The sequence below is a fragment of the Crotalus tigris genome, unplaced genomic scaffold (assembly GCF_016545835.1).
Source record: "Crotalus tigris isolate CLP2741 ecotype Arizona unplaced genomic scaffold, ASM1654583v1 scf7180000023606.2106662, whole genome shotgun sequence".
NCBI classification, from domain to species: Eukaryota; Metazoa; Chordata; class Lepidosauria; order Squamata; family Viperidae; genus Crotalus; species Crotalus tigris.
Window position 1 is genome coordinate 491,129 of NW_024100074.1, and position 14,207 is coordinate 505,335.

Sequence of the window (14,207 nt, forward strand, 5' to 3'; positions counted from 1 at the left end):
AGTGGCTAATGATGCAGCTGTGGTCTGGCTTCTGGTTTGTGGTCATCCCTCATCATCGGTGTGGCTTTGGGTCTGCTTCCTGCGTGGATGTGTGGTGGTGACATCCTGTGTGGTTTTTGTGAGTGTGGGTCTGGTGTCATTTTTTGTGTTAGGGAGTCGTTTGTCAATAAGGGCGGGTTTCCAAATGGCTGGTAGGCGGGACGTATCATCTCGTTCGTTCATGCTGTGTGGGCGTTTTTCTATCTCGATGGCTTCTCTGATTATTTTGTTATTAAAATGTTCAGTTTTGGCGATAGTTCTGGTGTTCTTAAAGTCAATTTCATGTCCTGTGACTTTAAGGTGTTGGACCAGGGAAGATGTTGGTTCCTCTTTTTTGACTGAGTTCTTATGTTCTTCAACGCGTGCACTTATTCTTCTGTTGGTTTGTCCGATGTATGTGTTGGGACAAGCGGTGCATGGGATTTCATGTACTCCTTGATTTTCTAACTCAATTTTATCTTTGGGGTTTCTTAGGATGGTGGATATTTTTCTGTTTGTGCAGAATGCTGTTTTGATGTTGTGTTTATGGAGGATCTTACTGATTCTGTCTGTGGTGCCTTTTATGTATGGGAGGAGGGCTTTGCCGTTTTCTTGTTCTTTGTCTTGGATTTTAGTGGGGGTTTCTTTTTGGATTAGGTTTGTAATCTTATTTCTTTGGAATCCATTGGATGTTAGTACATTGGTGAGAGTGTGTAGTTCGGTTTTTAGGTGTTGTTCGTCAGCGGCAGTGTCACTTGGGGTGGCAGCTGGCGGAGACATTGTTTCCCGGGCCACCGAGCCAGCCACGTGTTTCCCTGGGCCGGGCAGCAGTCTCGGCTCGGGGAACGGAGGCATCACTTCGCGGACCGCCGAGGCAGCCATGTGTTTCCTGGGCCGGGTGGCAGTGTCGGCGGCTGGCAGGGACATTGCTTCCTGGCCCGCCGAGCCAGCCACGTGTTTCCCTGGGCTGGGCAGCAGTCTCAACTCAGGCGGCAGAGACATTGCTTTGCGGGCCGCTTAACCAGCCACGTGTTTCCCTGGGCCGGGCGGCAGTCTCAGCCCGGGAGGTGGAAGCATCGCTTTGCGGGCCATCGAGCCGCCCATGTGTTTCCCCGAGCCAGGCGGCAATGTTGGCTGGGGGGGTGGAGGCATCGCTTTGCGGGCCACCGAGCCAGCCATGTGTTTCCCCGGGCTGGGCAGCAATGTCAGCTGGGGCGGCGGGGGCATCAGTTCGCTGGCCGCCGAGCCACCCATGTGTTTCCCTGGGCCGGGTGGCAATGTTGGCTAGGGCGTCAGAGGCATTGCTTCGGCGGCTGCCAAACCGGCCATGTGTTTCCCCGGGCCGGGCAGCAGTCATGGGGCAGTTTCCCTGGGGCAGCGGCCGGCACGGGCATTGCTCCCCAGGAAGACGAGCCGGCCACATGTCTCCCCAGGCCAGGCCGGACGGCAGTCATGGCTGGGGCAGCGGCTGGCACGGGCATTGTTCCCCGGGAAGCTGAGCGGCTGCATGTCTCCCCAGGCCGGGCAGGGCGGCAGTCAGGCATGAAGCTCGCCTGGCTGCTGCAGAGCTCTCCACCACCCGGCCCCACCTCGGCCCCATTCGTGGTGCCTTCCTTGGCCGCTTTCAGGGAGCCGCCGCCATCGCCACCCTCAATTCTGCAGGAAGAGACCTTGGGCTGTGAGGCCGGTGGGGCCGGAGGCAATCAGGACCCCCCTTTGTCCCCGCAGCGGTACTCCCCATTGCTGGCCCACCCGCCCATGGTGCACCCGGCCTTGGCACCCTCCTCTTGCAACGTCGAAGTGGCTGAGGATGCGGCAGGGCCAGGCAGGGGGCGGCGGGGACCCCAACCTTGCTGCAGTGGCCGCCGCTGGAGCTGCCGCCACCGCCACCAGAGCTGCTGCCTCCCGTCCTCCCCCTCCCTGCCCGGTCAGCTGAGGATGCGGCGGGGGGGCGGCTGGGAGCTGATGCTGCCCATCCTGCTCCCCCCCTCCCCGTCCATTTGGCACCGTCTGCCTTTCGCTCTCTCTCTCTCTTCACCTGGAGGGAGGGAGAGAGAGAGAAAGTTAGAGGAAAGAGAGAAAGAGGAAAGAGAAAGAGGGGGAAAAGAGAAAGAAAGAGAGAAAGAAAGAGAGGAAAGAGAAAGAGGAAAGAGAGAGACAGAGAGGAAAGAGAAAGAGAAGAGAGGAAAGAGAGAGGAAGAGAGGGGAAGAGGAAAGAGAAAGAGGAAAGAGGGAGAGAGAGAGGAAAGAGAAAGAGGGGGAGAGGAAAGAGAAAAAGAGAAAAAAAATTGAGAAAAGAGAGAGGAAAGAGAAAGAGAGGAAAGAGAGAGGAAAGAGAGAAAATTAGAGGAAAGAGAGAAAGAGGAAAGAGAAATAAGAGAAAGAGGAAAATGAAAGAGAAAAAGAGAGAAGAGAGAGGAAAGAGAAAGAGGAAAGAGAGAGAGAAAGAGAGAGGAAAGAGAGAAAGAGGAAAGAGGGAGAGAGGGAGAGAGAGAGAGAGAGAGGAAAGAGAAAAAAGAGAAAGAGAGGGGGGAAGAGAAAAAGAGGAAAGAGAAGAGAAAGAGGAAAGAGGAAAGAAAGGAGAGAGAGGAAAGAGAAAGAGAGAGGAAAGAGAAAGAGAGAGACAGAAAGAGAAAGTTAGAGGAAAGAGAGAGGAAAGAGAGAGAAAGAGAGGAAAGTGACAGAGAGAGACTGCATATATCCTTTTTTACCTTTATTTTATATATACACACACAAACATACACACACACACACTTACACACACACACACTTACACACATACACACACCCACACACACCCACACACAAGGTAAAAAAAATATGCAGTGTTATCTTCATTTTAGATATCAAAAGGGTTTTGCGGCTCCCAGTGTTTTGTTTTCGGTGGGAAATGTGTACAAGTGGCTCTTTGAGTGTTTTGGGTTGCCTACCCCTGTGCTAACAGATAAAAGAAAAAACGAACACCAGGATATAATAAACCAGCCTGTTTAATAAACAAGCCTGTGATTAAAAAGAGTTACTAAGCTTTCGTCCGGCCAGCTGGAGATTGGGAAGGCAGCTCATATAGCCTCCTGCCTCTGCGCTCGGCTCCTTGAGCGCGTCATCGGCCCGTTGATTGTGTTAATCCTTATCACACCGAGTTGTTCCGCATCAGGCAAACAGTCTTTGACTCCACTTTGACTCCATATATATGTGTGTGTGTGTATGTGTGTGTATGTATATGTGTATGTATACACACACACACACACACACACACACACACACACAATAAAGGTAAAAAAGGATATATGCAGTGTTATCTTCATTTTAGATATCAAAAGGGTTTTGCGGCTCCCAGTGTTTTGTTTTCGGTGGGAAACGGGTCCAAGTGGCTCTTTCAGTGTTTTGGGTTGCCTACCCCTGATTTAACCCAACCTATGCCATGTGTCTGGAAAAGGAACTTGGAAGAGATCCTTGCAAAACTAAACTGTTTTTCTTCAGTTTTCAGACAGGAAATGGATAAACCCTATTGAGTTCAGTGACTCTAGGAATAGACTTTCCATTTCAATCAACATGCTGGCCACATTCTCATCTTGTTCCCCCTACACACATAAAGGATGGTAATTTGCAATTAAAACCTCTATTGCCATAGAAGCTTTCCATCAGTTGAGGTTCTAATTTCCCCAAGTCCCTATTTCCATGAAGAACCTTCAGGAGTCACTTTTGGCAAGATGAGTAGCTATATAAAGTTGACTAATAAATATAAATAAATAAATAAAATAGAGGAGGCTTTCCAGTAAAGATACATGTTCTCCCCATATGGAGTGTGAAGGGAAATAGATAGATCTAACATGCTTATCTATGTCCAATTGGAAGGAATGACAGCAGCTTCACCACTTTCTCTGGCCTCCCATTCAGTCACATTTTTATTTCCAGCTCTGAATCATTCATTTTGTTTGACAGTGTCACCATATTCTCAGCAAGATGGCCCACACTCCAGCACAGGAGAGTGAAAAAAATCTATGCTTCCTTTTGGTAAATACAGTATTAAGTCATAGCCAGCTTTCAAAATGTGTACATGCTATGAGTATTTCCCCCCCCCCCATTTATTTTTTGAAAGGGTTTGCCATGCACATGCTTATAATTCTTCAATGTTTTCCAAAAGGGTTTGCAAGACAAAATATCTGTTCCTAAACAGAGAGAGGGATCTAGTGTTTGTTGCCCATATATATTTTCCATGGCTTGAGCACTCTTAACCAATATTTTTAGATCTAACCTGCCCCAGTTCTCCTGACTCTCTCATATCTAAGGTAGATGCAAGGATAAAGTCACACTACATATTCATGCTGATCTTCTAAGACACCAGTTTCTAAATTATAACAAAGATATAAAAGACAGCTTTAAAACTATACCACGAATCAACCACTGATTGTTAAAACATTATATGTTGTTACCTGTCGTTGGAGAGATGCAGCAGTGAATGAATCATGTCCTTCTACAATTTTCATTAGCAGCGTTATCCACTGTGATGTACTAAGAGTGCTGCACATTTGAGGCATCAGTGCTATACTTCGGATGAATCCCAGGGAACACCAGCTCCGGTGTTGCTCTTTGTTAACTAATGTATTTGGCAAGGAAGCTGCAAATAATTAACAATGACTGAGTAGAAATCAACATTGTGTAATCATATTTCTGATCATACAGTAGAAATTCCTATTGCTCACTGGTCTCTGCTCCTCTAAAAGATGGGGAGCCTTAAAAGGGGAGAGACATCTTCCCCTTTTCTTCATGGTAACTGAAGAGGGAAAACAATTAGATTCAAACCTACCTGGTTTTAGTTTTTGAAATCACCTTGTTCTATATTTCATTTTACTTTACTGTAATATAGCTAAACAAAAACTCTAACAAAAAATGATAAAAGAGAAGTATTAAAAAGAAAGTTATACCAAAGATTTTTCATTCTATAAAGGACAAACATTTGTCTCTGTTTAAGGCACAGTAACTTATGATCTGACTGAACTTCTGAAATGTTTTCTGCCTTTAAAGGTTACTCAGAAATTATAGTGATCCAAAATGTGGCAGCCTACGTGCTAACTGGCAGCAGTTGGTGAAGGCACATTACACTTGTGCTTTGAGTTCTGCACTGGCTTTTAATAGGCTTCCAGGCAGTTAGATGTGCAAAGTTCCTTGTGACTTGTCATTTAGTTATCTACAGTACAAAGCTTGACCTGTGTGGTCATGTCAGGAAAAACAACCAGTAGCTCTCCTCTTCTGGGAAGTAAAGGGAAAATCTAGAATGCACTGCTTTTCAGAGGTGTTTATTCTCTGAAACACCCTCCCCACTGAAATCCCCTCTCTGGTTTCATTCAGAAAAAAACATTCAATATGGTGCTCTTCTATACAGAATTTGCAGCTTGTACAGTTAATATGACTGAATATAATTAACTGGTATTATTATTCATGGGATGGGAGGTTATAATTCCCAGTGACCTATAATTATTATTTTTTATGTGTGGTTTATTTAGGTATTGTCTAGATCATGCCAAAGATCTTACCAGTTGTGTTAGGATGAATGAATAAACTAAATAAACACATAATATTCTTGTTTTGCTGATACTTGGGTGGTGAATACAATAAAAAGCAAGAACATAATATACTGGATTTACATGATTTTTCTGTCGTGCCACTTTCTACCAGCATGCGGAGCAATCCACACAAAGTTCTGGTTGCTTCATTCTGCATTACTTCAGCGTGAAGGCCAGCAGAAAGGCAGAGTGTTTGCAGAAGATTCACTGTGCTGGTCAGCATCATGGAAGTAGGATGGGGATTTTTTTCAGCATGTTCTCCTTCTAAAATAAAGAGTCACAGTAAATTACTGAAAACAAGGTTAATGTAATTCAACTTCCTCATTTTCACAGTCACCCTACATAGTCCAGTAATCTAAGCTTAGCATTTTAAAGTTATGGCCAGTATCAAAATCACAGTATTTCCTCAAGAACAGATGAGTTAGTCACAAAAGAAGATAGACCATTCAACTTATTTTATCATGCATGTCAAAACAAACACAACTCAGAAAGAATACCTAACACTGCTAGTGCAAATAACAAAGAAAAGCAAACTGAAAGAACTCTCATGTCTTTGAAACATTGTAGGTGAGCAAAAAGATAAATAATAAAGCTTTTGATTCACATTACAATAACTAATATATCACCCTTTTTTGATATACTAATAACTTGAAAGAGAATAATAATAGAACACTAGACAACCTATGACCCATTGAATCATCCTTTTAAAGATATTTTTTCTTACCTGAACAGAGAAACAGAATGACCACAGGAGGACAAAATATCAGTGAGAGCAATTTCCACTTTCCTTCTGGCTTCCCCACTGAGTTTGTGGAAAGTTGTCCATGAGCTACCTTCCTTCCTTCCTTCCTTCCTTCCTTCCTTCCTTCCTTCCTTCCTTCCTTCCTTCCTTCCTTCCTTCCTTCCTTCCTCCCTTCCCTTCCCTTCTTTCCCTTCCCTTCCTCCCTCCTTCCTTCCTCCCTCCCTCCCTCCCTCTTCCTTCCCTTCCCACATTACCAAGGATTTTCTTTTAATACTTGGAGTCTTTTGATTGAAAAAAGAGAGAAGACAGAAGAAAATCAGATGTGATTAAATCCATTTCCACCACAGAAGACGTAGATACTGAAGTGCCAGTGACCCTGACTCCAAACTTTCTTACCAGAATCATCCTCGGTGTCAGAGTCTTCAGTTGCAGGTTGTGAAGCAGGAGGAGGTTCAGCTAGCTTCAGGTCATACTTCCCTTCTTTTCCCATCCGGTAGGAATTGGTACTGCCAGTGTCCCACTGTACTCGAATCCAGCCATCTTCACCCAGTTCTCCAATTACCCGTCCCAAACCTGGAGGAGGTCCATCCTGAGGAAAGCAGAAATGTTTAAAATATATAGCAACTAAGAGTATATTCAAATTCAATTATATGTTATATTTATTTATTAAACTTTTATGCTACCCATCTCCCCTAGCTGTCTCTGGACAAATATAAGGCAAATAAGTGCAACACTGACAATGGTAATACCTGGTCACCCCACTTCCAATCTACTCCTCTCATCACTCTAGTTCCAATCTTCATCATGGCTGCCAATTCTGGTCCTGAAACAGGAAGCTGAACTGGAGTGCTCTCCTTCCTGGACTCTTCTAGGACTGTAGCAGAAACACCCCGGGATGCAGCAATCATATCTTCTTCCACATTATCAGAGCTAGGTCCTAATTCGACAATAGATTTATTGAGATATACACATCTTGTATTTAACCATTAATAAATAAATTCTAAAACCATTAAAATATTTTCACAAAACTGTCAGGAAATAATGAAAAAGACATTTTAATTTTTTGTAAGGTCTGAACAAGGGAGGAAAAAGTCAGAGGAAGACAGATCTCTAAATACCTATTAGCCTCAGTGTGGTTTGCATTAATGCCAACATGCCAGAATTAAGAAGAAGATTCAAGGTATTTGCACCATGTTGTAAAGTTAACATGTTAAGCATGACCAATAAAAAACGTGCTTGTGGGATGGTTCCAAGACTTGGTCCTGCAGGATTCTCATTAGTTATAGTCTGCAGAGGAACAGGTTGGATCCCTAGGTGAAAAGTGAAAAAAAAAATATTTATTAGTTTCAATAAATGACCTAAAGAACACTTCTGCCAAAATATTTTTACTATTATTTTGCCTGAAGTTGCTTTTCTTGTTGCAGACAATACACTAGAAATTCCAAAACACACACATACAGATATAAGATTCCTGTTATAACTTTTATCACCATACACAATGCAGATACAAACAATATTATGGGCCATGAATCCACAGTACTCAAACATACAAACCCAGGCAAATTTTCAAACAAGGATTCAGATAATTAATTCAGACTTCAGGATATATCAGTGCAAATCTATTTCTGTTCATTTAATAAAAGTGTCTAAATAACTCAGAAGCAACTGGGAAAGGCAACATAGATACCAATCTATAGTGACTCCCTCCCTTTCCATGTCTATTATCAAACAATAAGGAAACTAACAGATATCCCATAAAACATAACTGGCAACTATACTTCAAAATTTAATTTGCAGTTTGCACTATCATACAAATTCATGCAATTAACACCAATGAATTTTAATAAATCAAAACATAAAGTAAATAACTTGAAGGACTCACCTAATTCTTTAAATCTGCTATTAGCATCAAGCAAAATGTTTCTAACATTTTGAACAGTCCACGAATACAACTTTCCAAAGGTAACTTCCAGAAGCGTGCGATTGAAGGGTGGAATCAGATCAACATCCTTTAAGCAGTCTGTTAAAGGCTCTCTTTGTAGGTTAAATTTAAAAAAAAAATGATTTCAGGATTTTGAAAATATAACATAAAGTATTACAAATGAAGCATATGCTGCGCTAGCAAGAATAATGTAGTTATACTGTTTTTTTTAAAGGCATCACATTATTGACACAGTTTATATTAGTTCTAGGAATGCTAGGTACTCCATGACACTTCAATGCTGCTCTAAGATTATGATTTATGTTTTGTTCATTTAGCACAAGTCTGCTATATTATATAGATATTCCTTGACTTACAACAGTTCATTTAGTGACTGTTTGAAATTACAACGGCATTGAAAAAAGTGACTTATGACCATTTTTCACACTTATGACCATTGTAGCATTCCTATGGTGGTGTGATTTACATTTGGATGCTTGACAACTGGTTCATATTTACGATGGTTGCAGTATCCCGGGGTCATGTGACTCTCTTTTGCTACCTTCTGACAATCAAAGTCAATGAGGAAGCCAGATTCATTTAACAACCTTGTTACTAATTGAACAACTGCAGTGATTCACTTAACATATGTGGCAAGCAAAGTCATAAAATGGGACAAAACTCACTTAACAAATTTATCACTTAGCAACATAAATTCTGGGTCCAATTGTGGTCATAAATCAAGGACCACCTGTATTACCCAAGTCCCTAGCCCACTTGGCTCAGTTCTAAAATCTTTGGACTTGATTTTATATTCCACATACACACACACAACACTACAAAATGCTCAACAGAACTAAAAGAAAGGGCTAAGAGAAAGATTACCCTATATTAATTCCTTCTGGAATAAGTCTTTGCCATCCACAGAACATAGCATATTGCACAGAAGGCAGCAAGAAGCTTTTGGCGGCCAATTTTAGAATTGTATCAATCCCCTCTAATCGAACTTCAGCTCGCTCTAGCTGCAAAACAGAGATAAAGCATCAGCTCTTTATAAGTTTCTTATACAATAAAATTTCACCCATAATAAAGAAAACATAGTTTACCTGCTTTAACAAGCACTTCCTCATTTTTTCTACATCAACGGGTTCCTCTTTTAGAGCAAATTCAACTATGGTGTTGAGTAAAGCAGACTGGGGATATAATCCTTGGACGTTTTGCTTCAGCCACTTGTACTTGTGAACACCTGTGACTGTATTTATCAGCGGCTGCCATTTATCCTAGGAAGTTAAATGTGCATTAAATATGAATTAATAACTGAGGTCTCAGGCTGAAGACAATGATAATAATCCAAATAACACATTGAAATATTGAATTTTACAACTTATGCTCCAAGGGCAAAAAACTTTATAGATAAATCTGATGAACACAGTAACACACAAAAACACCACAGTGCTGCATCTAAAAATAATCCTCCAAAAGTGAATTGAATATAAAAATTCCATACTTATCAACAGGAAGGCTATTAAAGACACAGAATATTTTACACTGTCAGCTAGACAAGAATCTGTTTTGATGACTATAGTCAACTAAATGGTTACATAACTCATGCAAAGTAAATGGGGGCTATAGGTGAGTGGGAGTTGGGCTTTCTTTTTGGAATGAATGGGGTTTTTCTTTTTCATCTTTTTTTTTAAACTGGAAAATTTATTTCAGGGCTTATGCTGACATCAGCAGTGAGAGGGAGAGAGATCTGAAAGCCACACATAAACACATTTAGAGTTGTGGATATCCCATCCTGTTGTAAATTATGGAAAGTAATATTTGATAAGGATATTCCATGTATAGTTTAAATGCATAATTTCAGCAGCATGTGCACATAAACATACATAAAAATATGCCAACTAAGGTTCTTTAAGAGATACTATAAAAATCTTCCCACAATCCATACTTACTTACTTACTTACTTACTTACTTACTTACTTACTTACTTACTTATTGAATTTATTTGCCACCAATCTAGTAATGAAACAACTCTGGGCGACTTACAGCACTTTACAACAAAGTGGCTCAAAATATATATTAAACATTCAGCAACATCTATATCTTATGGCATGCATCCTTTTTTATACTGTACCTTAGGTGATTTGACAGACAAAGGCCTTTTATCAGTTGTCATTGGACTGTGAGGTATCATACATGACTCTCCCACACTTTCCTCATTTCCAATTTTAGATTCTTCCACATCAGAAGATTTGGATTGTTTAGGAGCTAGCAGAAAAAAAGATGCTTTTTTTAAAAAAAACAGAAATGTAAAACATAATAATTTAACAAATCTGTATTTCCTAAGAAGCAAAAGTTTAAGTTTTGTCTAGGAAAAAATCATTGCTTTAGTGAATAGCAGTTGTACATGACAGAGGACCATGTTCCTCAATTTATTCTTGCTCATTGCATTATCTTTTGAATTTACAATATGAAGCCCATTGAGAACTGGACATACAAGCAGTGATGGGTAAATAATCATGCCATTTTTTCAATGAGATATAAAAGTCCTACTTAGGAGCAACCCAACATTCGTTATATTCTACAACATGTCAACAAATAAGAATCACATCTTCTCCAGTACATCCTCTGTAAATCATATTTAAGCCATTCTTTTACCTTTTTTTTTCCTCTTATCTCTAATTATTTTCTGGACTACCCTTCTCCATTGGGGCAAAGAACTAAGACTTTTAAGCTTGGACATGATGGAGAGATCATTGCACACTGCTGGGCGCAGTTCATTGAAGAGAAATCTCAAACGTTCAATAACAGGAGCACAGACTTCTTTGTAAGATCTTCCTTGTTCTTGATGAGTCTTAAAATAATAATGCACATGAATCAGTCCATACTTTAATTAGCAACAGCAGTTATTAGTACTAAGGATGCTGCTGACTCCATACTTACTTTAATCAGTGAACATTTTGCTTGATAAACAACACGACAAACATCTGCTACAGATTTTGGAAGTATTCGGTGTTTCACTTGGTCAACTCCAAGCATAACAGGATGAACAAGAGAAAGTGCTACATGACCTTTAGAAACGAATAAGCAAAAATATAATAGAAAATTAAATACTACAATAAAATAAGAGTTCTTTGCTTCCTGATACTCTGATCTGAAATGGCAGGGAAAATTCTTTTTGAACTGTTCTGGAAGAACATAAAAAACACTTGTTTCCCCTACTCCACAGCCATAGTCTGCTATCCCATTTATCCAACCAAAACTTTATTATTTTCCCAGTGCAGAAAAAGGACCCGCTTCAAAACCTCTTCCCAAGAAAGCAGAACTCTTGGAACAAATTCATCCCAAAAGGAACTTTTATTAAGAGAAGTTGACAGCAGGCATTGAGGGCAGGATCTGAGGGTTTCCTGCTCAAATCAATAGGTTAAAGGAGCAAAAAGCAAACCCCACCCCAACAGTTCATCCGATTAGTTCAAATGGACCAATCTTTAGATGTTAAGTCCGCTGTGGAAATGGAGCTAATAACAGAGTCTGTTCCCATGCCTGTGGAGACATTGTTGGGTCTTCACACCTTTCTCTTCCACAGCGAGAGATAAGCCAGATGGCCAGAGGCACATTTCTTTCTCACCCTAGGTTGGCATCAAGGGGAGAATAATTCAAAGAGCAAGCAGATAGAGGAAGTGGAGAGGATACATTGTAGCAGCTAAGCAAAAGGGCAATATACAAACAATTCCCCAAAAGCCTCTCCCCTCCCCCCATGTGTGGCAGAACTCATGGGGGGAGGGAAAGAAAAAGGAAAAAGAAAAAGGTCCCCCATCAAAGATATGGGTTCTGAGAGTTTAAGAAGATTAACAGTTTAATTAAGAAAGTTTAATAGGATTAGGAGGAAAAGTTATCCAAATATGTACTGGACCAGGAGTCCCCAATCCCCCGGTCTGTGGCCCAGTGCCAGGCTGTAGCCCATTCGGAACTGGACCGTGGACGTGGTGAGCAAGCACACATATACAAAGCTGCATTTGTGAAAGTGGCATGTGTGCGTAGGGAAAACTATTCCACCTCCCCAATGCCTCCATCGGTCTGTCAAGCTGGAAAGGTTGGAGACCACTGTGCTAAACTAAACACTTTGCAATTTGGTTTCCCCATGGTAAACTATGTGATGGGATAGGCATCTCCATCCTTCTTAGTATCTCTATTACTATGTGATGTATCTTTATTACAACAAAGGTAAGCATTTTTTCCCTCTGGATTTAAAGGTCTGCCCAGCTCAAACAATACAATTCAACAATTTGGAACCAACTCAACAATTTGAAAGCATGTTGAGTAAATCCATATTGGTAAGAAACAAAGATTGTTGCATTTTGCTCCCCAAGAGAGAGGATTTTCTAAAATATTTAAAAATCTGTCTATACTGTCCCAGCTCATCTTGAAGACTGGAATGCCAAAAGGTTGTATTATCATAGTAACCCCAAGTTTTCTACACAATCTTATATTCCAAATGGAGATTAGAATAATAAGCAGCATTTTGAGTGCAATATAACGTACACTACTTCACCCATGCCGTGCTAGAGCAATGTAGCCTTTAATAAGTTATTAGCACCTCACATCTAATTGCATTCAATTATTGTCTCCTTCCTCTCAGTGCCCTATAATTTTTACAGTGCTACTCGGACATAACTGTATGCCAAATACAGATACCTAAATCCTCATGCTTTAGAAGGCAACATAACAACAGACGTCCTACTTCTTCTACTGGGTGCTCAGGAGGGAATGTAATTGGTGTTGTCAAATGACACTGTTTGCAGTACCTCTCGACTTGACATAAGAAGTCCTAGACAAAAAATATATATATACACTTAGTAGGATTTATAACAATGTAGCAATCAAACAAAAGCAATTCAATGAAATCAAATAATTAAAAAAGCATTATGTGAATATCACATATTGGAATATCATCTATCGAAATCTCAAGATATGTTCTCCTACATTCTCTTTTCTTACATACAGATGGAACCATATCGTCCCAAGTTAGGATAATAACTGTCAGACAAAGAGTTTTATAGTTTTATTTAATATTCTTTAACTGCAGTTTTTACAAAAGCAGCAAAGGTTTCTAGCTTATTGTTTGTCATAGTCACTCTGTGCAGTTATGCAGGATAATGTTTTTGCATGATCTAAGGAAGACATGGAACAAGGCTAGCCTCTGCATTACTTTTAGAACAAAAACAGCAGATATGGGGGGGGGCTGAAAACACTAGAAAGAGAAATAAGATCATCACAACGGAGCCCTTTATTAGATTTTTGTTACGTTTTTAAAATTGTTCAGGCTTTCCTATCTACCCCAGAAGTGATTATTGCCAAAAAGTGTCACCATCATGAAAAACAAGGACTAGGAGCATCAGATGGCATGCATTTTTACACTGTTTTGGAGAGCAGTGTTATTTTAAGTAAAGTTCGGTCTCCTGGACAAGTTGGGGTGGAGTATTTGTATTAATTACTTTGGCTAATTAGCCAGTTTTCACTGGTGGAAAATTTAGCCTGACTTAGAATGGTCTCTGTATGGCAGGAAAACATACCATTTGATACTTGGTGTTTATTTTCAAAATCTGATTATATTTATTTTTATTTTTTTTTGCTATGCTATTTGTTTCTGAGTTTCAATTTGTTCTGAAATTTGTACTGGAGTTTCTGAATATTTGTACAGGCTCAAAGAAGTGATGTTATAAAGTTCAAAAGTCTTGTACAAAAATTCTTGGAAAATTATTTTTCTTTTAGCAGCCCTTGGTTGTCTTTAGGAAATGGGTGTTTTATGATGGACCATACTTGTGACATTCCCAGAATGTCTGGGAATAAGCAAATTCCATTCATTATAGCAATTATGGCGTTGATAGGAAAAACTCAACCCCTTAGATGTTATAAGAACCCATTTATTTCCACTAATATGATGTGTTTAGACCAGTAA

The 14,207-nt window shown here is 40.4% G+C and overlaps 1 protein-coding gene across 5 annotated transcripts in view; it reads right to left on the reverse strand.

Annotated features, from left to right (window-relative positions):
• HERC2 (HECT and RLD domain containing E3 ubiquitin protein ligase 2) overlaps positions 1-14,207 on the reverse strand; it is a 181,044-nt gene that overhangs the window by 67,141 nt on the left and 99,696 nt on the right. For all 5 annotated transcript variants that reach the window (XM_039319654.1, XM_039319653.1, XM_039319651.1 and 2 more), the window contains exons 28-39: positions 12,944-13,076; positions 11,192-11,319; positions 10,907-11,102; positions 10,383-10,516; positions 9,352-9,525; positions 9,131-9,267; positions 8,207-8,358; positions 7,443-7,634; positions 7,074-7,261; positions 6,721-6,913; positions 5,664-5,846; positions 4,452-4,636 (exon numbers count right to left, since the gene is read on the reverse strand). In XM_039319654.1, coding sequence (XP_039175588.1) covers positions 4,452-4,636; positions 5,664-5,846; positions 6,721-6,913; positions 7,074-7,261; positions 7,443-7,634; positions 8,207-8,358; positions 9,131-9,267; positions 9,352-9,525; positions 10,383-10,516; positions 10,907-11,102; positions 11,192-11,319; positions 12,944-13,076 — 1,995 coding nt within the window. The remainder of the gene's footprint in view (positions 1-4,451; positions 4,637-5,663; positions 5,847-6,720; positions 6,914-7,073; positions 7,262-7,442; positions 7,635-8,206; positions 8,359-9,130; positions 9,268-9,351; positions 9,526-10,382; positions 10,517-10,906; positions 11,103-11,191; positions 11,320-12,943; positions 13,077-14,207) is intronic.